The sequence below is a fragment of the Magnolia sinica genome, chromosome 8 (assembly GCF_029962835.1).
Source record: "Magnolia sinica isolate HGM2019 chromosome 8, MsV1, whole genome shotgun sequence".
NCBI classification, from domain to species: Eukaryota; Viridiplantae; Streptophyta; class Magnoliopsida; order Magnoliales; family Magnoliaceae; genus Magnolia; species Magnolia sinica.
Window position 1 is genome coordinate 82713346 of NC_080580.1, and position 22505 is coordinate 82735850.

Here is a 22505-nt window from a genome sequence, read left to right on the forward strand (position 1 = left end):
GCAGTTGTTGATCCCATCAACAGTCCACTCAATCCCATTGATAAACTCATATTTTTTAATTTTTGCTCACGAGACTTTTTTTTATCCAAATCAATTCGATCGAAGATGGCTTTGATCCCATCGATGGGTCATCGATGGCACTCGATCTAATTGAAGCTCCAATTAACCGACTTGTGCAGTTTTGCATAATTGAGGTCTTTGTTTACTAATTTGGTTTTAACTCTATTTAAGGCTTTCTAATCGGGGATTAGGGCATAGAGAACGTGTTTAGGGCTTTTGTAAGAAAAGGGAGAGCAAAGCTAGAGTTTTGTATGTTTTTCGGGGTTAATTCTTGGATCGGCAAGCTCTTTCATATCATGTAACATTGTTTATCATAGTGAATTCATTGTCGCTTTGTGCTGTGATTTTTTTCTTACGAGGATTTTTCCACGTAAAAAATTTGTCTTCTTTGTGTGTTTGGTTAATCTAATCCCTTATTTGATTTTAACTCAGGGTTGCTTCCGCACGTCCCCCTAACAAAAAACAGGACTAATCCTCGTTCTTTCAAGTAGTTTAAGTTGATATGCATTGACCCAATCTTTTTAAAGATATGGCGTGGGCCAATTTTCTTATTCTTCAATTTGTGATAAGTACCTGTTGGAAATCGCTTTTTCCACAAGTATGCCAGAACCAAATCACCTTCTTTGAACTCCAAGTGGCAACGATGAATTCAACAACTTTTTTATACCAATCGTTGGCACTTTTGATATTGGGTTGAACTTGTTATTCGATCCAAGATATGGTTTAGGTTTCCTCTATAGACCACTTCAATGGAGTCTTTTGAGTAGATCGATAAGATCTCATTGGCATGGGTGGTCACTTACCAAACATTGAAGTACATTACCAAGAGATCGGTTGACAATTTAGGTTTGACTGTTGGTTTGTGAATGATAAACATTTGAAAATTGGAGCTGAGTACCCATATGTTTTCACAAAGTCCGCCAAAAGTGGCTCACAAACCGTATATTTTGATCAAATGTGATGGTTCTTGAAACATCATGGAACTGGAAGATCTCTTCGTAGAAACTGTGAGCAATGTGATAGACATCAGTAACATTCTTGCATGGAATAAAATGTGATATTTTAGAAAAGCAATCCACTTCCACGAAAATAGAATCATAATCTCGTTGTGCTCTTGACAACCCAAGCACAAAGTCCATACCAATGTCTTCCCATGTATGAGGTTTAGGCAAGGGTTGGCATAGTCCACAATTTTGTTGCCTACCCTTAACTCTTTGGCATGTCATACATTTAGAACGAATTGTTCTACATCTTGGTTCAACTTTGGTACAAAGTAACATTTGTGGGCACTAACAATTGTCTTATCTTGACCGAAGTGACCTCCCAAGCCTCCACCATGTAACTTGGTGATAACTTGGTTTCGGAGATCTTTTAGGAATGCATAGTTAGTTACCCTTAAGAAGGTATCCATTTGCAATGACATAATTTTCATTTTGTCCATTTTGACGCTATTCCCAAATATTTCCAAAATATGGATTGATTTTGTAATTTTCTGGCAATAAATCAAATCCAATCACAGTTTTGAGGAGAAAAATATTTTGACCAAGTACATCCACAACTTTATTTATGGTCCTGGCCTTGTGATGAATAAAAAATGTATACTTTTTTTAAATAGGACCCACTTAACATGCCTAGAATTAAGATTTTTTTTTTTTCCTTGAGAAAACGGATCAGCCTCGTGATCCATCCACATTGTGCATGGCCCAATCTATTATTTGATGTCATGCTGAGGAAAGATCTCGCTCTGATTCCATAAACAACGCAGTGGTTGTGTGGTGGAAAAGAGAAAATATCAGCGTCTTCTTCTCATAAATAGCCCTTTACACCATAAAAAGAGAATTCCTAAAAATAGGAGAAGGAAATTGATATTATTGGTAAAAAGCCTTGAGTAGAGTATGTGTACAAATTCCATTAACATGATTTTTATAATCCCTAAGCCCTAAATTCATAACTTTCTTGAAAATTAAACTTTCTTAAAATATCAAGCTTTCTAAAAGTAATAATAATAATAATAATAATAATAATAATAATAACTTTTAAATTGACTAGCTAGATGTGACAAGTGAGGATTTTCTTTTTAGAGCATGCCTAAGGAAGGAAGCTTTAGAAGCAAATGTTAAGAGGACTAATATGTATAAATATAGTTTGCTTTGGACCCTTGATTTAGTAGGATTGCATTGTGCTTATCTGATAACTTGGATTGCTGATGAATCAGGCTGTACATTTATCAAATATAGTTTGTATTGATGCCGTACCCTTCCCATGGCATGGGATTCCTCAAGTGTTCAATTTTCATGAACTCTTTTCTAAGTTGGAGGTAGCCTTTCATCACACAAACTCTCTCATGTTTCTCAGATTATAAATTTAAGTCATTCTAAGACTCTCCAAATTCTAAAAATAATAAAACCTATAATTTAATAAGTTTTAGAAGTGTTTTATATAACTGCCGGCTTTTAAGGCCATCCACCTATCATGGCCCGATTTTAAAATATATAAATTATAGGTCAATGGCCCTAAAATAAATGTGTGAAAATCCTTTATTTTGGTTACCTCTGAATTTTATATTTTTCAGACATTTTGGTAGTTGTGCAAAACTATAAAGGTGTGTTATTCTTTTGGCTAGGATTGGGGTTTTTGCTTTAGTTTATCCATTGTTGCATACATGAGCGTATTGAACACTTTATGTCTTTATCAATCAAGAAAACCCTAATTTTCTTGGGTGCAGATTGCGTACTATGTAACTGAGTAGGCTATAAGCGTACTGAAACTCTGTGGGCCTACTGTGATGTATGTTTCTTATCCATGCCGTCCATCTGTTTTACCAGTCCTTTTAGGGCATGATCCCAAAATTGAAGTGTATCCAAAGCTCTAGTGGCCACACCACAGGAAACAGTGTGAATTGGACGGCTAGTGTTGAAAATTTCTTGGGCCCCATAGAGGTTTTGGATCAAGCCGGTATTTGTGTTTTTCCTTCATCTATGTATGTGTGACCTTATAAACAGGTTGGATGACAAAAATAAAAAATAAAAATCACTATGGGCCCTAAGAAGGCTTCAATGGTGGACGTCAATATCGCCACTGTGTCCTGTGTTGTGATGTGGTCCACTTGAGCCTTGGATATGCTTCAATTTTTGGAACATGCCCTAAAATGAGCTAGTAAAACGTATGGACGGCTTGGATAAAGCACATACATCATGGTGGGCCCCACAGAGTTTACTCAGTACGCAATCGGCTTCCAATTTTCCATCTAAACAGTGTAAACGTATAAGACATTATTGTAATTTTGTAATTTGGAAATAAGAGGTTTGCTAATTCCACACACGTTTGTAGCCCTTTCCGTCCGCACTTGGCACGTGTGAATTGGGGACCATGCAATAAAAAGCCCAGTGGCCAGAGGGGCCGACTGTTATGCCTCACTAACATCCCTACGTACATCAGTTGCGGTGGCTCCTGTTTGAATGTGACCCCAAAACCAACGTGGTCAAATCACTGAAAACAGTGGGATAGGGACCGTTGAAACAAATCCAGATGATTCTTTCTCTCTCCACCTGTAGCCTTCAACCAGCCACTCGCTTTCCCATCTTCTCTCCATCTGTGTCACACATGCCATGCACCTGTCAAACCTAAGGTGAAAATGGGCTGGGTGGCCCACCCATACCGACGAACCCAATCGTCTTTGGGCGAGGTTTACTATCTAGGCCCATGGGCCAATTTGGGCCTTGAATATGTGGGCTGATGAACTTTCGGGAGCGGGCCAGACACAACTTGGGTGGGACCCACGAACCAGTGATGTGGGTGGTACCCTGACTGTGGGGCCCACCTTGATTTATGCATTGTATATCCACACCGTCCATCTGTTTTGCCAGCTCAATTTATAGCATGAGCCCAAAAATGAAGCAGATACAATTATCAGGTGGACCACACCACAGGAAACAGTGGTGAATGACTATTAAAAACTTTTTGTACGCCACAGAAGTTTTGGGTGAAGCTGATATTTATGCTTTCCCTTCATCCAGGTCTGTGTGATTTTATCAATAGGTCGGATGGAAAGTAAAAATTACAACGTGCCCTAGGAAATTTTTAGGGTCCACCTGATATTTCTATCTGCTTCATTTTTAGGCTCATGCCATAAAATGAGTCCATAAAACATATGGACAGAGTAGACATACAACACATACATATCAAGGTGGGCCTAATAATCAAGGTACCAACCGCAACGCTAATTTTGGGCACCAGCCAAGTCGGTCAGGTAACCATTCATCTTGTATGTAGACCATTGGTTTCATTCCTCTAAAATGTTTATTTCTTTGTGCATGCATGCACCACTTGATGAACGGATAGATTAGGAACATTCAAGTGAGAAATAGATAAATGTTTGGGATCGGGTGGTGGGCCTTAAGTATTGGTCCGGACCGGGCCTTGTTTGGCCCAGCCCACAACCGGCCCATTTCCATCCTAGAAATATATAAATGCTGTAAAAATACACAAAAGTGAAGGATTTTAACCCATAGATATGTAGTTGTGTAACACACACATGGTTTTTGACAAAGGGTTGGATATGAAAATATTCTAGAAGATCAAGGGTCCTTGTTCCTTGTTGCTAGGGGTGGCAACGGCCTCACCGGGCTTGGCCCTGTCACGTAAGGCCCTGCGAATTTACGGGTTGGGATCTCACTTGATCATGAACCAGCCCGACCCGACTATTTTACTTTTTACATATCCATTTTTACACCTGGTCAATGGATGGGTTAGAATCAATGAATAGGTACTTGATCAATTTGTTGGTTAAAATGGTTCCGGCCGGGCCTAATAATTTTGGGCCAGTTGTGATGGCCCATGCTGCAGTTGGGAAGGGTTCGAACCCTGGCCCAGCCCAAACCCAGCCCGTCCAAACGCTCCTTATCGTACACATAATCAGATACGTAACCATGCATGCACGTCCTTTCTTTGGTTTTTTCCATTAACCTCCGTGTATGATCTGAAAATTATTTAGAACTCCCTAAGAAATATAAAATTATGTATGGTTCCGTGGAAATTAAACTACTATATTACATCCACCTCCCTGTGACTTCTAAAATGAGGATTTTATGTTTTGAATTTCTGAAGTACCGTTTTTCTTTTCTTTTTTATATATATTTCGGAAAATAAAGGATGCCCTCACGGTTGTGGCCATCGTATACGCATCCACTCTGAAATTGTACACGTGGCAGCATATTACTCGAACAAACCGTCCAGATGATACTGAAGTGATGCCTACACTAGCCGATTAGTTGATGATTAATGGACGGTAGATATAACAAAAAAGCAGAGGCCACAAAATCAACAAACAAAAATTAAAAAAAACATAAGGTACGTCTCTTACGGTTCACCTCATATCTCTAAATTCCATCCGATCTAAGGCACAAGCGGGTCACAACATAGGGAATAGATGAGATCTTGATGCCCACCATTAAAACCTTTTAGATTGTGTTTGGAACCCACCATATTTTTCTTATTCCCATCTAATCCATTCATACGGTACGCCAGCCACAATGAATGGACACACAAAAAGGAGTCAATTCCAAGACTGCAGTATGCCACACACAACTTGATTTTAGAGGTTTTAGGCATGATTTTATACAATAAGCCACCTTAGGTTTTGGTTGATCTGATTTTTTTGAGGTAATTCAAAGGAAAAGTGTCGCTATTACGAATTTACTATTGCTTCAAGTAAAAGAGTCTACAATTATTGCAATTTTTATATGGCTGTCAATGGCTGGGATTTGGACCAGGCAAAATTGAATTTTTGAATGTCCATCCAGCCAATTGAATTTAAACTACTCAAATGGAATTTCCACAATAATATTAAATGCCTCTTTTACTTGAAGCGAAACACATATTGACCATTAACCTCTCAACAGTTCCACCAGCATTTTGGGGTTCTTCCTAACCTAAACACCCCTAACAATTAAATCGTTTTGATCAGAACATCCTAACCATTCAATGAATTGGCAGGGAGATGGTTATATCATGAAATTTAATGACATTTTATGATTAATCAGTCTAATTTGATGCAACCAAACACACTATAAAATACCACAAATTGATCTATTTTGGATAGAGAATGTTTTGAGGCAACCAAACAGGGATGCTCACAAAATAGCATAACATTATTTCAAGATATTTGCAGCAACCAATCACCACACAGGAGAGCACCAACCAAATAGCATCCAATCCAGAGAGATTGTTCTAATAAAAGAAAACATGAAAAAGCAGGAAATCACATGCAAGTGTTTCAGTTCGGTGGGTCACCTACAAAGATGAGGGAGAAAGGAAACTAGAAAGATAAGAGCCAGAGAGAGACATCGAGGTGGTGTCTCATCATCATCATCATCTCCTTGCAAGATAATTACAACCTTTTATTCAAAAGAAAGAGACCCATATACATTCGCAATCGATTAGGCATTTATATATATACTAAAGAGAGAATATATGGATTAATGACGAGGATATTAGATTACGACACTTTTATTCATATTATAGCAAGCGGGAGTGCTTCACATCTTCGACATCGAGTAATCCATCACGTCAAAAAAGAAGTCTGCAATGCGACAAGATATGACTTGGTTATCAGATGAAATATCAATGCACAGGTGAAAGAGATAAAAGAGCTATCTTGTGGATAGAGTTGGTGGATGGCCTGTAGTTGACAATCACAGTGAACAGATGATCATTTCTTTGAAAATGGATCAACATGGGAAACCAATGACTTTGACCGTCCGTGCTGTCATTTTCAACCAAGGGCCATATACAGACAGGACCCACTAGATGGACTCCCTAGATCCACCTCGCACCTGACACAAATGTTGGACAGCGAAATCTGCTCCTCTCATCATTGAGATACTACATTTCATCGATGTTTATAACATGCAGAAGATTCATACATGTTAAGTAGCATTTGCACTGCAGAATAGGGGCACTTGGGTGAGATACCAGGTGGAGGTGGGTTCCAGTGATGCATTTGCAGAATCTAACCATCCATCAGATGAGTTACACTCAGAAAAACTCCAAAGCCCAAAACTTAGATGGGCCACAGCTCAAGGAACATATTAACAAGGAATGCCCGCCACTGGGGCCCACATAATCAAGGCTGTTCAGAGTCTTCAGACACTTCATCCAGTTCAGATGAAAAGCCATTCCAAGGTTCATGCTGTTTCGCAAGTCAGGTGGGCCCAACTAGAATTTAAGTGTAGGTGTTCCCTTTGCTATGGCACACATTAGTTTTGGATCAATGGTGCACCCTTCAGAGTGTACCAGCAGAGGGGTTGATGTGGATGGACGTTGGGTCCATTAGACCCATTTTCTGACGCGCTACGAGTGCAGGAGTGGCACGACCGCACCCTGACCATAGATCCATGGGTCGGATTTCACACCCTACCACATGAGTGTTTTAGTTTTAAGCATTTTTGTTCTGTTTTCTGTTTTCTTTTTTCAGGGGCTTTATTGCACTTTCTTTATCTTTCGTCTTTTTTGTTATTTTTCTTATTTTCCGGAGCTTTAATGCAATTTTACTTTTTACATATACATTGTGAGAAACCCTATTTTCATTATTATTGAATGAATAGAAATTTGACTATTTTCTTTCTCTTTATTCAAGATATTAGGGTTTCAAGATTGACCCTTAGGTGTTGAAGATTTCACCCCGATTTCAAGTTTTCTTCTTTCTAGATCTTCGAGGTGCAGGAAAAGGTAAGAGTCTTCTTTTTCTTTAGACGACAAAAGGGTCTGTACTTTCTTCATCTCAAACCCTTCATTCTTCACCCCTTTCGTTCCTCTCTGGATATCTCCTTTCTAGTTTGAACGGAAAAGAGGGATTGTTAGTCAGTAGAATCAGATCCAAACTTGACTGTATACTGACTTATGCTAAATCTAGGATATCCTCATATCTCTAAGCCCTCTCTTTTTACTGTTTACGCGATTTTATGCCAAAGGGCATGATCCTGATGAAATGACCTCATCTTTGTTTTGAAATTTACCTAATCCCTTTGACTGGAAACTGTTAGTTAATTAGTGTATTTATTTGAACATTCTTTAACTTGATTATACATGCATCTAGGATTAGGTCATCACATGTCCCTGCATCAATCAAGCTGTTTTGGGTGATCAGGGTTTCTGGAGGTGACACGTCTGATAGATGTGTTGGATAGTGAAAATACATCATGTGGAGGCGCAGAGATTGATCACCATAGCCTAATTGGTATGAATCTGTATTCTGCAGCCATGCATCTAACGCTTGAGCTCTTACCAACCAAAAGAATTGAGTAGTATTTTTTTATTTTATTTTTTAAAGAATAGTTGAAATGCATTTGCTGTGATTTAAAAAAGCAAACTGATCTTCCATTACTGTAAGAACATGTGAGAGAAATGCACCTGCATCTTCCTTGGTGAAGCACAGAGGAGGGGTTATTCTAAACACGTTTCCGAAAAAGCCACCTTTTCCAACCAATACTCCCATTTCTGTAAAAAATAAAATTCAAGTTTATGAGATAAATGGGTGGAGAGACCATCTATATATGAAACATGATATGTTGACCAAGCAGAGAGAGAAATGAACCTTTCATCTGGTCCATGACATGCAAGATTTCAGCCTTGGCAGGAGTTTTCAATTGGCGATCTGTGACGAGTTCAACTCCAAGCATCAGGCCTCTTCCTCTCACATCACCAATGACTGCAAAATCCAATCAAAATATTATAAGATCCATCAACCAAAATACACAAAATATCAGAATAAAAGAAAAAGGAAAAAAAAAAAGGCAGACCATTTACTTCAAAACAAGGCTTTAAAGCATAGCATATTACTAAAGCAAATGGGGAGAACTTACTTTCATGCTTTTCCTGGAGGGACTTGAGGCGGTCTTTTAGATAAGACCCCACGATCAAAGCATTCTCTTGAAGCTTTTCTTTCTCAAGTACTTGGAGGACGGCATGCCCTCCAGCAGTACACACGGGATTGCCACCAAAGGTGTTGAAGTAGCTGCGCTGGGTCAAGACCTGTGCAATCTCAGGAGTGGTGACAACCGCCCCAATAGGTAGCCCATTTCCAATACCCTGATGATACAACCAGAAGGAAAGGAAAATGCATTATGCACAAATACTTCGAGCATTAAAAATGAGAAACGTGAAGACTCTAGACAATTTCAAACTAAGTCCACAATGGAAATTTAATGACCTTCGTTAGAAAAGAGTGCTTCTTGAGGGCTAATTTCAAGTTTTGGAGCTTCACCAAGCCAAAGTGACAAATACTGCTGAGATTTTGAAAATCGCATGATAATACCACAAGAAATACACTAAATTATTGTGAGATTTTCAAAATCTTGGCAGAATTTAAAACAAAACATTTTTATCACGATATTAACCCGAAAAATAGTAAAAATGTTAAGAAATTGGTTATATAAAGATATATTCAAATTATATACTTATTTAAATTATTAAATATATAAAGTTGTTCAACAAGATTGAGCATCACAAATTAGCATGAAATTAAACATATGAGCCATACCCTGAAACTTTTGTGTGTGTGTGTGTGTGTGTGTGTGTGTGAGAGAGAGAGAGAGAGAGAGAGAGAGATTGAGCAAAAGACCAAGGCATGAGACGAATGTATAAGAAAACTAGTTTGGTTTCACGCTTGACTAGGAGGTCTACCACAAAAGATATTTTCCTAATCAGACAATTGATGGAACAATAGAAGGAGAGTTGTAAGGAGATGCATGAAATTAAACTTGCAAGTCACACTATGAAACTTTGTGTGTGTGTGTGTGTGTGTGTGTGTGTGTGTGAGAGAGAGAGAGAGAGCAAAGACTAAGGCATGAGACAAATGTATCAGAAAATTAGTTTGGTTTCGTGACTGCCTCCTTCGAGCCCAGAATGCTTGGCCTCCTGCGCCAAGTCGATCTTTTAGGCTTGGATTCGTCGCAGAAGTGAAGCTTCTACGACGAGTCACTTCTCCCCTTCTCCACTCTCTCTGGCAGAGAAAGCTCTTCAAGCTTCCGAGTGAGCTTCCGCTTACTCTCAGCCTCTTTGATTGGTACTGGGAGGTCCACCGCGGAAGATATTTTCCTACTCAGACAATCGATGGAAACATATAGGGAGAGAAGGATCTCAACATGGCCTTTATTGACTAAAAGAAAGCATATAATAAGGTCCCTAAAGAGTTAATATGGTGGTTGTTGGGGAAAAAATGAGTCTAGAGAGGACATATTGACATAATCAAGGATGTGTACGAGGGAGCAAAAACAAATGTGAGGATCATTAGTGTAGACCAGAAAGACAAGTTCCCAAAATGAGTCTCGAGACTCAAGAGGATATATTGACATAATCAAGAAGCGATCCCATGGCAGGCTGTACGACCAGTCGAGGTTACGTAGATTCGTTCCGTGATTTTGCGCGGATTTCGTGTCGCAAATCCTTTCGCAACTGGGATGCGGAAAGGGGAGTTTCCTAAACTATAAACAGGGGTTCCTAGGATTTTTCATATAAGAGAAAAAGTAAGGAAAAATTATTCTAAGGTGTAGGCAAAGGGTTTTCTATGTGCTTCCAAGGGAGAGGTTAGTATATTGCTTTGTAATCTTCGTTCTTCATAGTGGAAGTTTGCATCCGTGGTTTTTTACCCTAGTTTGGGGTTTTTCCATGTATATCTTGTCTTGTGGTTTGTTTTGAATGCTTTGATCTATTTCTAGTTTATATTTCTTCCTATTTATCGTTTGTGGGTGATGCCTGAGATAAGAGTTAATATGGTACTGGTTGGGGAAAAAATGAGTCTCGAGAGGATATATTGACATAATCAAGGATGTGTACGAGGGAGCAGAAACAAATGTGAGGATCATTAGTGTAGACCAGAAAGACAAGTTCCCAAAATGAGTCTCGAGAGGATATATTGACATAATCAAGAAGAGATCCCATGGTGCATGTTGTTTGCAGATAACATAGCTTTGATTGACAAGACAAAGGAGGATGTAACCACAAAGCACGACTTATGGAGCAATGCTTTAGAATCTAAAGGATTTAAAATTAGTAGGACTAAAACAGTATATGGAATGCAATTTTATTACTATTAGGAGTAAAATGGGAGATTAGTTACAATTGTTGACCAAGAAGTTTCCCAAAATGACCACTTTCGATACCTTGGGTCAATAATTCATGAGAGTGGAGAGATTGAAGAGGATGTAGCCCATAGAATTCAAGTTGGGTGAAAGAAATAGAGATGTACCTTTGGAGTTTTATGTGATTGTCGCATATCACTCAAAGTGAAGGGGAATTTTATAGGATAGCTATAAGGCCAGCTATGCTTTATGGGCCAAAATGTTGGGCAGTTAAAGAAGAACATGTTCATAGGATAAGTGTCGCTGAGATAAGTGGCAAGATGAGGAAGGATGGAATTAGAAATGAATTCATTCAAAGGAACTTAGTAGAACCAATAGGTAATAAGATGAGGGCAAGTTAGACTTAGATGGTTTGGTCATGTGCAATGGAGACGAAGGACTGCAATGCAATGGTTAGAAGTGAGTTGGCACAAGTAGAAGGCTTTAAAAGGACAAGGGAAAGGCCAAAAAGGATGTGAATGGTAGTAAGAAAAGACTCGATGTCATACAGTCTGACTGAAGGTCTGGCCCTTGATAGAGTTGGTATAGGGGAATAGGATTCATGTAGCCAACCCCAATTAATTGAGATAAGGCTTAAATGATGACAATGATGATGATGATGATTCTTATTTAATAGTTTACAATAAATATTTTTAATATTTTTATTTTCAGCAAGATTTTTCCAATGACATCCCAATGAAAACCTCAAATTTTGAAAATCTCCCAGGAAATTTCTGAGCCAAGAAATTGCCAAGAACAAAATCTGTAACCATGCACCAAGCACACACAGTCAGATATAGATGCCCTGCCCCAAGACTAAACCATTCAATTCTCATCAGGTGGACTTTGATTGTGGACTGCCAGAAAATCTTTCTGAACCACCATTGCTTCCGCAAACATGTGGCCCATGGACTTGCCTGGATTTTTGGCCAGGGCATTTACATAGTGAGACCTTACTGACGACTAGCATGGGTACATGCAGCACATGTCGCTATTTATATCTTACATAGTTCTGTTGGGCTTAACATTCATCAGAATTGTGCCCAACATGCTCAATAAGCATGTTGCCAGATGAGCCACACTCTGAGCTTCTACACTAGTTTAGGGTACTGTTCTCTGTCACTACAGGTGGATTCATTCCACCATGCAATCATAACACTCGTCCGTAATTGGATTCTTAGCACAAGAAACTAGGTGAGTATTGTGAGAGGATTATGAGATTTCCACTTGCTAACCAAACAACAACTCAAAATTGGAATCCATGTTTCAACAGTTCAAATAGAAATCGTCATTGGATAATTATTGTGTTTTCCGAGTCTAAACATGCCGTTAGGTGAGTATTCCGAGGTATTTAGTTCCTTCATGTCGACAACCTCCTTGCCATAGAGATATTTTGATTATTTTATAGGGGAACGTATGTCTTCTTTTAAAAACAAAAAGCAGCATTCATCTCCAAGATTAAAAAGCCAAAAAGGATGGCAGATCTCACCTTCGCCATTGTCACTATGTCAGGTACAACGCCATGGGCCTCAAATCCCCAGAAATGGTTTCCTGTTCGAGCAAAACCTGATTGGACCTCATCAGCTATACAGAGACCACCAGCTTTCTTTATGCTGCTATATACAGCTGGCAAATACCCTGGTGCCAGTTCCATAATCCCCCCCACACCCTGTCAAAGAGGCAAAAAAATCTTCTCCTTTCTTAGTGAACAGAAACACTATCCCCCTTACGAGACATAAAAAGAAAGAAAGATAGAAAGATCCACCTGAATTGCTTCTGAAATGAATGCAGCAACACGTCCACAGGTTCCATAGTCGATCATATCTTGAACATCTTTTGCATATTTTTCTCCATCAGAGCCAAAAATGCCTCTATATTGATCTGGGTTCATAGCATGGTGGACTCCGCTCTATCATCAAATAATAGGATGATGAAAATCAATAATATGATAAAAATAGCAATGGTAACAATAAGATAATAGAGACACATGGCTGTGGTTGCCAAAATGTTGCAAGTGCCCACATCAGATAAAATCAATAACATCACTCTCTTTTTTATTGATGCAAAACGGAATGATCTAACATAATATGATGCCATGAAAATAAAAGACAGATTAACTAGAGCAATGGAACGACAAAATAAAGCTAATTTACCATAAATTCAGAAATTTCATATTCATGACATGTCCAAATTCAAGTCTATGACAGTCCCGCAATGTGAATCTCATAAATGATTGATTAACCAGGACCTATGGGAGATAGAACTCCCATCCTGGTATAGGGTTAATCTAAATTCAATGGAAATCATGTGCCTTGTAAGAGTTTTGACATGTTAAGGCAGTTTAAGGCTAGGGAATGTGAGAAATGGGTTTGGGGTATCTAGGATTAGAAGAATTAAGGTCGGAACATTAGGGTTGAGGTTTTGGGAGGTTTAAGGTTGGGATTTCAGATTTTGGGTTTAGGGTTTTAGGACTTACGGTTTCTAGAATTGGGAATATGAGTTTTGGGTTATGGGAATTAGAGATTTATGATTTGGACTAGGGTTGTACATCAAGCCGAGTCAAGTTAAGGTGGGCCAAAGCTTGGCTTGACTCGTCCGTGCTCCCTTTGAGCTCAAGCTCGCCCTCGAGCTTACCATTTGAGCTCTCCTCGAAGTTGAGCTTACCATTGGCGCTTGGCTTGACTCGTCTGTGCTCCCTTTGAGCTCAAGCTCGCCCTCGAGCTTACCATTCGAGCTCTCAACCCCAACTCGACCCCCAAACCTTTTAATTCGCAAATCATAAATTCAAAATCCCAAATCTCAATTTTGGGATTGAGGTTTTCGTATTTTCAAACAATTACATAAATAAATAAAAAGTTCAAAGATTAGATTTAGAGTTACCTTGTCGTTGAGAGAGAGAGAGAGAGAGAGAGAGAGAGAGAGGGAGAATGGTAGCGCCAAATCCCACTGTTTCTTTTGATGCGACTTTTTTGAGTTTTGGATCTGTTTCATTTTTGGGGCCATGCAGTGTGTGGTACTGGCTTTTTAGTTTATATATATATATATATATATATATATATATATATATATATATAGATAGATAGATAGATAGATAGATAGCCGAGCTTGAGTTAACCAAGCTTAGAATCGAGTTTCGAGCTTCAAGCCGAGCCGAGCTCAAGCTAACCAAGCTTAGAATCGAGTTTCGAGCTTTAAGCAGAGCCGAGTCAAGCTCCACTCTACTCAACCTCAGCTCATTTTCAAACGAGCCAGTCGTATGAAGTTTGGTTCATCTCGAATCGTCGTTCAAGCCGAGTCAAACTGAGATAGATCGAGCCCAAGCCGAGCAAGCTTTTCGAGCTAGCTTGGCGCATGTACAGCTCTAATTTGGACACATAATTTTCAGATTTTGGGGATTTGGGTTTGGAAAAATTGGAGATTTTAGAATTTGGGAATTTTAGGGTTAGTATTTAGCAAAATTAGTTTCGGAGTTTTAAAATTTATGTGGAATAGGGTTTGGGATTCAGAATCTAAGTTAGGGTTTTATAGTTATGGTTCAAAAGTTTAAGAGTTTTGAAAATTAGGGTTTGGATTATGGTTTCGGATTCTAGAATCTCAAAGCAAAAGGGGAGAAATCTCTTTCATTCATAACATGCATAATGACTAGGGTGGAGAAATTTAACCCTTTATAGTCTCAGAAAAGAACTATTACAAAAAGGCTCTCTTAAATAAGATTCTCAACATAAAGACACTTAAAGAATTAAAACTTGTTCCTAACTCCCTAATCTCAACACAAATATAAGTCATACAAAAAATAATAAAACATGTAAACAATTAAACTATTTCATGGCCTATGGGGGTCCATGATCAAGATGTCGGATGATGATCCAACCGTCAGAATGGTCCACGATCAAAATCCAACAGCGCGATCATTATGTCCACTCGATTCAACGGTCCGATGTGTCCATCAAGTTCCTATATACAGCCCACGTGCATCTTCCTAGTGCAGGGTACTCAAAGATGCCATGGGGTTTTCAACGTGGCTAGGAATGTGAATTGGGTCAAGTGGGCCCCATATAATGGTCGTCTAGCTATAAGGAGATTGGCCCAGCCCTCCTCATCTGGTATGATGCCCGGATGTCTTCATCATTTATTTTTAAAGGTGGGCTCAAACCTGGTACCTCAATGTTGAAATGCATTGTTCTAGGGGTGCAACTCAGGAGGGTTGGGTTAGGTTGAGGGTCAAACCGAGCACAACCTGACCTAAAGAGGACCCAACCCTTAGCCTTACCCAACCTGAATCCCAAGCCATAGTCATCTACACTCTACCCAACCCGATCTCAACCCAACCCAAATACAAGTGATTATTCTCAGCCCTATCTAACCCTACCCCAATTCGCTCAACCCCAACCCAATTGAATTCAAATCGGTTAGCATTTCCAATTCAAACCCAACCAGAGGACCTTGACAACACAAACCAACCTAAACCTTCAACCTGAATCACCTAAACCCAAGTTGCAGCTCTAAGTCTGTCTACCATTGAGCTACAGGCTCAAAGCCTTCTTTCATGTTTACTTTTTGATGAATAAAATAAAATATATCGAAGAGTTACAGAAAATGTGTTGATAATACAAGCACAAACAAAGGCATTCAGAGTGAACTAATAAAAATTGCTGAGATATACCTGAATAACATTGAATTTCCAATTACTCTGAGCAGTTGCACCCATTGTTCCGGCAGCATTTCCGTGGTATGCATTTCTGATTGATATAATATCATGGTTGCCCGTATACAGCCGAGCAATCATCATAGCTAGTTCATTTGCTTCTGTACCAGAATTAGTGAAGAACACAACCTACAAAACATTACGAAGAGCGAGTTTAAATACTTCCGAAGAATGACAGAGAAATGGGGGGAAAATAGCATTTGCATGATCAGGATATACCTTGAGGTCTCCAGGTAGCTTGGAAGCCAATGCCTCTGCAAAGTCTGCAATGGCATTATTTAGATACAAAACAGTTGAATGTTGCAACCGCTTAGTCTGACTAATGATCGCTTCCACTACTTCAGGGTGGCAATGCCCACAGCAAACGGTGGCAATCCCTCCGAAAGCATCGAGATAGCGTCGACCATCCTCATCAAACAAGTACTGTTTCTTGCCATCAACGACATTCAACTGCAGAGGCACAACAAAATAGAAAAAAAAAAAAAAATCACTATACCGAGTAAACAATAGTATCTAGTCTAGGATGGAGAGATGAAGGTTGATGTTTTCCAGCATTTGAAGAAATGAAAGCTTTCAATGGAAAAGAGACAGGACAGGAAAATCCATAGAAGTCGCAATCAGGAGAAGCATGAATCTTCAACTTGTTAAAAGTTCAGTTGCTGATCTTCTCACTCATCCATATCTTGGTAGAAAACCACTCAATGTTTGGTTGGGTTGTGCAAGGAATTAGACATTTGATGGGTGCAGAATACCCACTGTAGTATCCTTAGATGACTTGCAATGGGAGTTGTTATTTGGATTTTCCTTCAAGATCTATGTTTTGCTTCTTTTTCCCCTTTTTTGTTTTGTTTTTTGTAACCAGGTTTTATCATCGACAAATGGATTCAAGTTCTTCAGAGAGCAATTTCTTTCATCGACGTAACAACAATGCATCCATTCAGTGAATGCTTTTTGAGTTTAGGTAAGATGCTTGAACACTTAGCATAACAATGAACGATAATGTCAAAAAAGGATTGCAAAGAGCAAAGTAGTGAACATCCATTGATGAGAATCAGATGCTCAATAAACTAATAGTGATATAAACAAATCCATACTCAAAAGGACGAAACAAGATCTCTTTTTTTCTTCTTTTTTTCCATTTTCTTTTTTCAAAAAACATAAACCAGGATCTTTAAAAGTAGGACCTGCATGGAGGAGAGTCAAACTCCAAACCACCCAACCAAAACACACAACAAAGTAAAAGAACCAAAACTAATTGACGTGTTAGGATTAAACTGTAAAGTACTACGCTAGATCAAAGAGGATATATTGGAAAGAGGTCATAGGAAGTGGTTACTGCTACACAAAGCAGAGTGATAGGGGTAAGCTCTTTTGATCATCTGGGCCGGGCATGTGTGGGTAGCAAAGTCAAATCAAGAACGGTCCAGCGAGCTTAAAACTACAAGCATGGTTTATTTGGTTTTGCAGAGTCTGATACAGCAGAGAGAAATGGGAATCATTTGGAAGCTATTTGACATGAGGACTTGTATAGCATCTTTGGCCATTGATTTGGTCCAAGTGGAGCGATCTAAACCGTTGATTTTATTGGCCCCATGGTAGATAAACCATGCCCCAAAAGCCCCCCAGATTCGAGTATCTCAACCCATGAATCGCTGGCCTGGATACGAGTGGTTAAGAGGAGACACGGAAACAGTCCACATTAAGGCGTAAGATAGGATTTTCCAGGTTTCAGCTTCCAATATGTGAGCTTTTTGGAGTGTGGTTTATCCATGGTGGGGCCCAACCAAGGTATTCAAAAACAGTTTTTTTTTTCTTTTTTTGGGTTAGCTTGTTAGTACACACCCATGTCAGTACACACACTCCATGTTAGCCACCCCCGCTAGGGATCGATACCAAGACCTCAAGTGTTGAAACGAGGTATCTCCACTCAGTCTGCCAGTTGAGCTATGGATCTGGGTGTAGGTATTCAAAAACAGCTACGTAACAGTACTGGTTCAGGCCATTACACGTTACGGGGTTGTAACAGACTATTCCCAAAAAAAAATCAGGCAGTAAGGCTGTCACATGTATATAAGCTGCCAATTCTAGGGCTATTTTGCAATTTTTCATCATTTCTCCTCCTCTGTTTTAAATATTTGATTTTGAGAATTATTTTTAACCCATTTTCGACTAGATTTGTGCAATTCTTGAAGATTACATCAAGACATTTAATCTGTTTTCAAATAATCAAATATCCAGGACTGAATTTAGGAAAAATCAAAAAAATAAAAATTCTTTTTTCCTTCATGCTACAAATTTATTAATTCAACATTATATCACTAAATCAACCAAATTTTGGTAAATTTATGTTTGATTTGTCCATGTTGGTATAATTTCAATTGTTTTTGTATTTTTGCAAATTTTTATATAATTTTTAGAAATTTTTTTAAAAAAAATTGAAAAACATTTGGCGTATAGGTTTTTCAAATGTATGTATGGAGTTTAAATCTACACAAACATGCACTAAACCAACTTTTTAATCTCTTATTCTTTTTCTTTTTTTTTAATTATTCTCTTAACGAATAATAGTGCTAGATTTATTTTTTAAAATTTTCCTCAAATTTCTTAAGGGCCTGTTTGGTTGGGATGTATTTCAGCGGAATTGCAGTGTATTTTACACTTTTTAAGTGTTAATTAAATACTACGGGAATTTTTGGTGGAAAGGATGTTGTATGGCATTGACAACAACAACTTTTAGGTACGGAAAACGAGATGGACTCTGTGGGTCTCACCATGATGTATATGTTTTATCCACGTCGTCCATTCATTTGGCCAGATCATTCTAGAGTATGCCTCCAAAAATGAGACAGATCCAAAGCTCAAGTGGACCACACTATGGGAAGAACATTTAAATGGTTAGTGTTCAATCTCCAATATTTTATGTAGTATGGTCAACTTGATCTTTGAATCTGACTCATTTTTCAGCCCATGCACTAAAATGATCTGTACTAATGAATGGATGTAGTGGATATGACACATATATCATGGTGGGGCCCACCAAGCTTTGGCTTTGAAATATCATGAAATCTGATCCGGTGCAACTCTTCACTTTTAAATATTGTTTTATGTATGCATTTAATGCTGATTTGAGAGATATTACATGAAAATACATGTAATTTTAAACCAAACAGGCCCTGAGAGAAATGATGTCAAATATTTAGAGATGTGCATTAATGGGATGAATCTCGCAGATTGCATGAATTTTGGCCCATTTTAGAAGCATTTGAGTGGTCTCAAATTAACCTAACACTATTCATCTTATTTTAATTTTAATTTTTTCCTCAAAACTCTTAAGAGAAATGGTGTCAAATGGTTAAGGATATGCATCAGTGACATGAGTTCCATAGACTGATGAATTTCGGACAAGTTGGAGCATTCGAGTGGGTTCTATATTGACCCGATACTATACATTTGAATTTAATTTGTTACTTTTCCACAAATTTCTTGAGGAAAATGGTGTCAAATGGTTAGGAATATGCATCAATTGGATAAGCTCCACAGATTACATAAATTTCAGGCAGTTTTGGGGTGCATTTGAAGATTGTTGAGGATATGCATTAGTGACATGAGTTCCATAGATTGATGAATTTCGGAGAATTTGGAGCATTTGAGTGGTTCTAAATTGACCCGATACTATTCATTTGAATTTAATTTGTTACTTTTCCTCAAATTTCTTGAGGAAAATGGTGTCAAATGGTTAGGAATATGCATCAATCGGAGAAGCTCCACAGATTACATAAATTTCAGGCGGTTTTGGGGGCATTTGAATGATCCTAAATTCGCCTGATACTATTCATCCGAATTTTATTTTTATTTTTTTTACTCATTTTTCTAGGGAAATAGTGTCAAATGATTAAAGATATGCATTAGTGGGATCAGTTCCATATGTTGTATGAATTTCAAGACATTTTAAGGGCATTCGAGTGGTCTTGAATTAGCTATGCGACAATTATCCATGGGAAAGCAGTTATATAAATATAAATATATAATTATTCCATCAATAGATCCATGCACATATAATCTTATTTATATTGAATCATCAATGTTAGATATTTAGAAAATTAAATATGAAAATTTTGAAGTCAGTATAAGTATCTTAGGTTAATAAAATCATCAGGCAGCCCAAGGCAACATTCTTATCAAAGAATAGTTCACAAGACCATCATAAACATGTTCATAAATAAAAGACAAAAAAAAATAAAAATAAACATGTTCATAAATAGAAAAGAATATGTATTTGAAATCCTCTCATTAAAAAATATATACATTCTAAATATTTTTTCCAGATTTTTTTTTTCTTAAAACATTTTGGCCATTACAGGGCTGTAACGGGGCTGTAACAGCTGTTACGGCCTAGAAGATAATGGTTGAACAGCCAGCTGTTATTGACTTGCCACTATTGAATACCTTGGCCCCACCAGATTAAAGGCTTCATAAGGATCTAACCCAACAAAGATCACCAAATGTTTAAGAAGATATTCAACTTTCAAGACCAGTTTTTCCCCATTGACCCTTCTTTGACTCAAGATTCCCAAATCTCTCATGCAACACATGTACAAGTTGTACCTTCTTTATCAATAAAAATGGAGAGAAAATGACCCAGTAACTAGTGCATACAGTGAACCTTCGGTGTACAGATATACATATATTTTCTTGAGGGATGGTCTACAACACATAAGCATAAAACACCCGAGTTCTGTGGGATCCAACATGTTGTATAGGTAAAATCCATTCAACCGTGCATACATAAGATAAGCCTGATTAGAACCTCACATGGGCCACCCCAATGGGATCAATGCCAAATTGCTCCAAAAATTGTGGCTGGTCTGAGTTTTGAATCAGGCTCACTTCTGTATTTATTCTTCATTCCAGTGCGTTACAGCTGATTAACAGGTTCGATGAAAGGTAACACCACGGTCTTCCCACACACAAACCTATGGTCAGCATCCCATCCCCACTGTGTCATGTGGTGTAGCCCATCTGAGTTGTGGATCTATCTTATTTTTAGGCTTATGGCTTAATTCAGAGAATACAACCTCATAGCCCGAGTGGATTTTACATATACAACATCGTGGGCCCGACAGACTTGGTTTTTTTACGCACTGCATAAGAACAGATGTTGTAGAGGATTCCAGTCCTTTATTTAGACACTAGTCGACAGGGTCAAATCGTGATCAGATGGTGATGATAAGTGGGCCAACGGGCAAACGTTCTCAGGTGGACCCCACACCTCTCTAGTGGCAGTGGTCCCAGCCTTCAGCACCATTTACCTGGCAGACAGAGGTGTATATACTGTAGCTTTGGTATATACACCAGATCATCATTCCTTATAAAGGAGATTCCTTTTTTGCATATAAGCAGAATAAACCATTTTTATACAAAATTCATGCGTCTGAAACATTCAAAAACCATACGACCGTCTCTCCACTGTACACGTGGCACATGTGCATGGCTATCAGACCGTCAATCTGGTGAGCCATCACATGGACAGGATACATCTCAAAAATCAAAGTGGTCTGACCATCCCAGCCAACCAATCTTTAAAAAAAAAATCCGCTCTGGAGTTATCAGTTCTTTTCAGGACAATTTCTAGCCATCCATTTGCAGCCACCGATCTGATGGCTAATCTACTCAGATAGAATGATCTTTGAGCAACGAAAAACAGATCAACGGCCCTGATCATGTTATCTGAGATCAAAATCAATAAAAATAAATTTTCATAGTAAAAACAAAAAACAAAATAAAATGAAAAACCTGAAACGAAAAATGAGGAAATAAATAAATAAATAAATATCAGAAAATAAAAATTATACAATTACCAGAAAAATAAATCGAAAAAGGAAAGACAAATAATCGTAATAATCGAAACATACAAAAATCCTCAGATAGACGGAAAACGTGTAAATTTTCCAACAAAAAAAAAAAAAACCCACAGATTCGATCGATAGAGTGAGTGAGGGAGGGAAAACTGACGGGTTTTTCGTAAAAGCAGAACATCGAAGGGCTGAGAAACTCCTTTCGTTTCTGCAAGATCTCAGCCGCAGAAGGACCAGTGTACGGCGGGGGAGAGTAATCGAACGGGGGCATTTTGGGAAGAACGGCATTGTCATGGAGAGACGAGGCGTCTTCTCTCTCCGCCAACGAAGAAAAGAAGCGTCGATTGCTTCTACAGCAATGGAAGAAATCCTCTCTCGACAGAAGCCTTCTACAAACCCTCTGCATCTTTGGAATTCCTCCTTCTCTCCTAAAAAAGCGATTTTTTTACCGAAATGCAGGATCGGAGAGAGAGAGGAGGTGAAGCGATTGGGTCGGACAGACAGGGGGTTTATATAGAGAGCGGAATCGTGTCATGCTCGGCCCGCATTTTCTTCGGAACGCTATCAACGGGTTTTTCGATTCTGGCTAATGGGGCCAAAGAACCTCCGCAATCCAGGCCTTAGCGAATTGTATCTGCCGCGGGTTTACACAGCTCCCCTGTAACTCAAAGCTCTGTGGGGCCCACAGCGATATTTTTATTATATCCAATCCGTGAATCCGTTTCATCAGATGATTTTAGGGTATGATCTAAAACATGAGGGAGATCC

At 38.6% G+C, this 22505-nt stretch overlaps 1 protein-coding gene across 1 annotated transcript; it reads right to left on the bottom strand.

Annotated features, from left to right (window-relative positions):
* Positions 1-6263: 6263 nt before the first annotated feature.
* Positions 6264-22229, bottom strand: LOC131253532 (alanine--glyoxylate aminotransferase 2 homolog 2, mitochondrial-like). The gene is made up of 9 exons (XM_058254562.1): positions 21895-22229; positions 16102-16332; positions 15841-16011; positions 12943-13086; positions 12667-12846; positions 8922-9147; positions 8654-8767; positions 8470-8556; positions 6264-6640 (listed from the first exon to the last, which is right to left on the bottom strand). Exons 1-9 carry the CDS (start codon positions 22141-22143, stop codon positions 6597-6599), a joined length of 1446 nt encoding a protein of 481 aa, XP_058110545.1. The 5' UTR covers positions 22144-22229; the 3' UTR covers positions 6264-6596.
* Between the last annotated feature and the right edge of the window lie 276 nt (positions 22230-22505).

Excerpts from the sequence above, each read along its gene's own strand:
- LOC131253532 (XM_058254562.1), bottom strand. The coding sequence starts at position 22,143 with ATGCAGAGGGTTTGTAGAAGGCTTCTGTCGAGAGAGGATTTCTTCCAT. Across the intron at positions 13,087-15,840 it reads GGAAATTCAATGTTATTCAG|AGCGGAGTCCACCATGCTAT; the intron begins GTATATCTCAGC and ends ATTTGATGATAG. Across the intron at positions 6,641-8,469 it reads CTTCACCAAGGAAGATGCAG|ACTTCTTTTTTGACGTGATG; the intron begins GTGCATTTCTCT and ends GTCGCATTGCAG.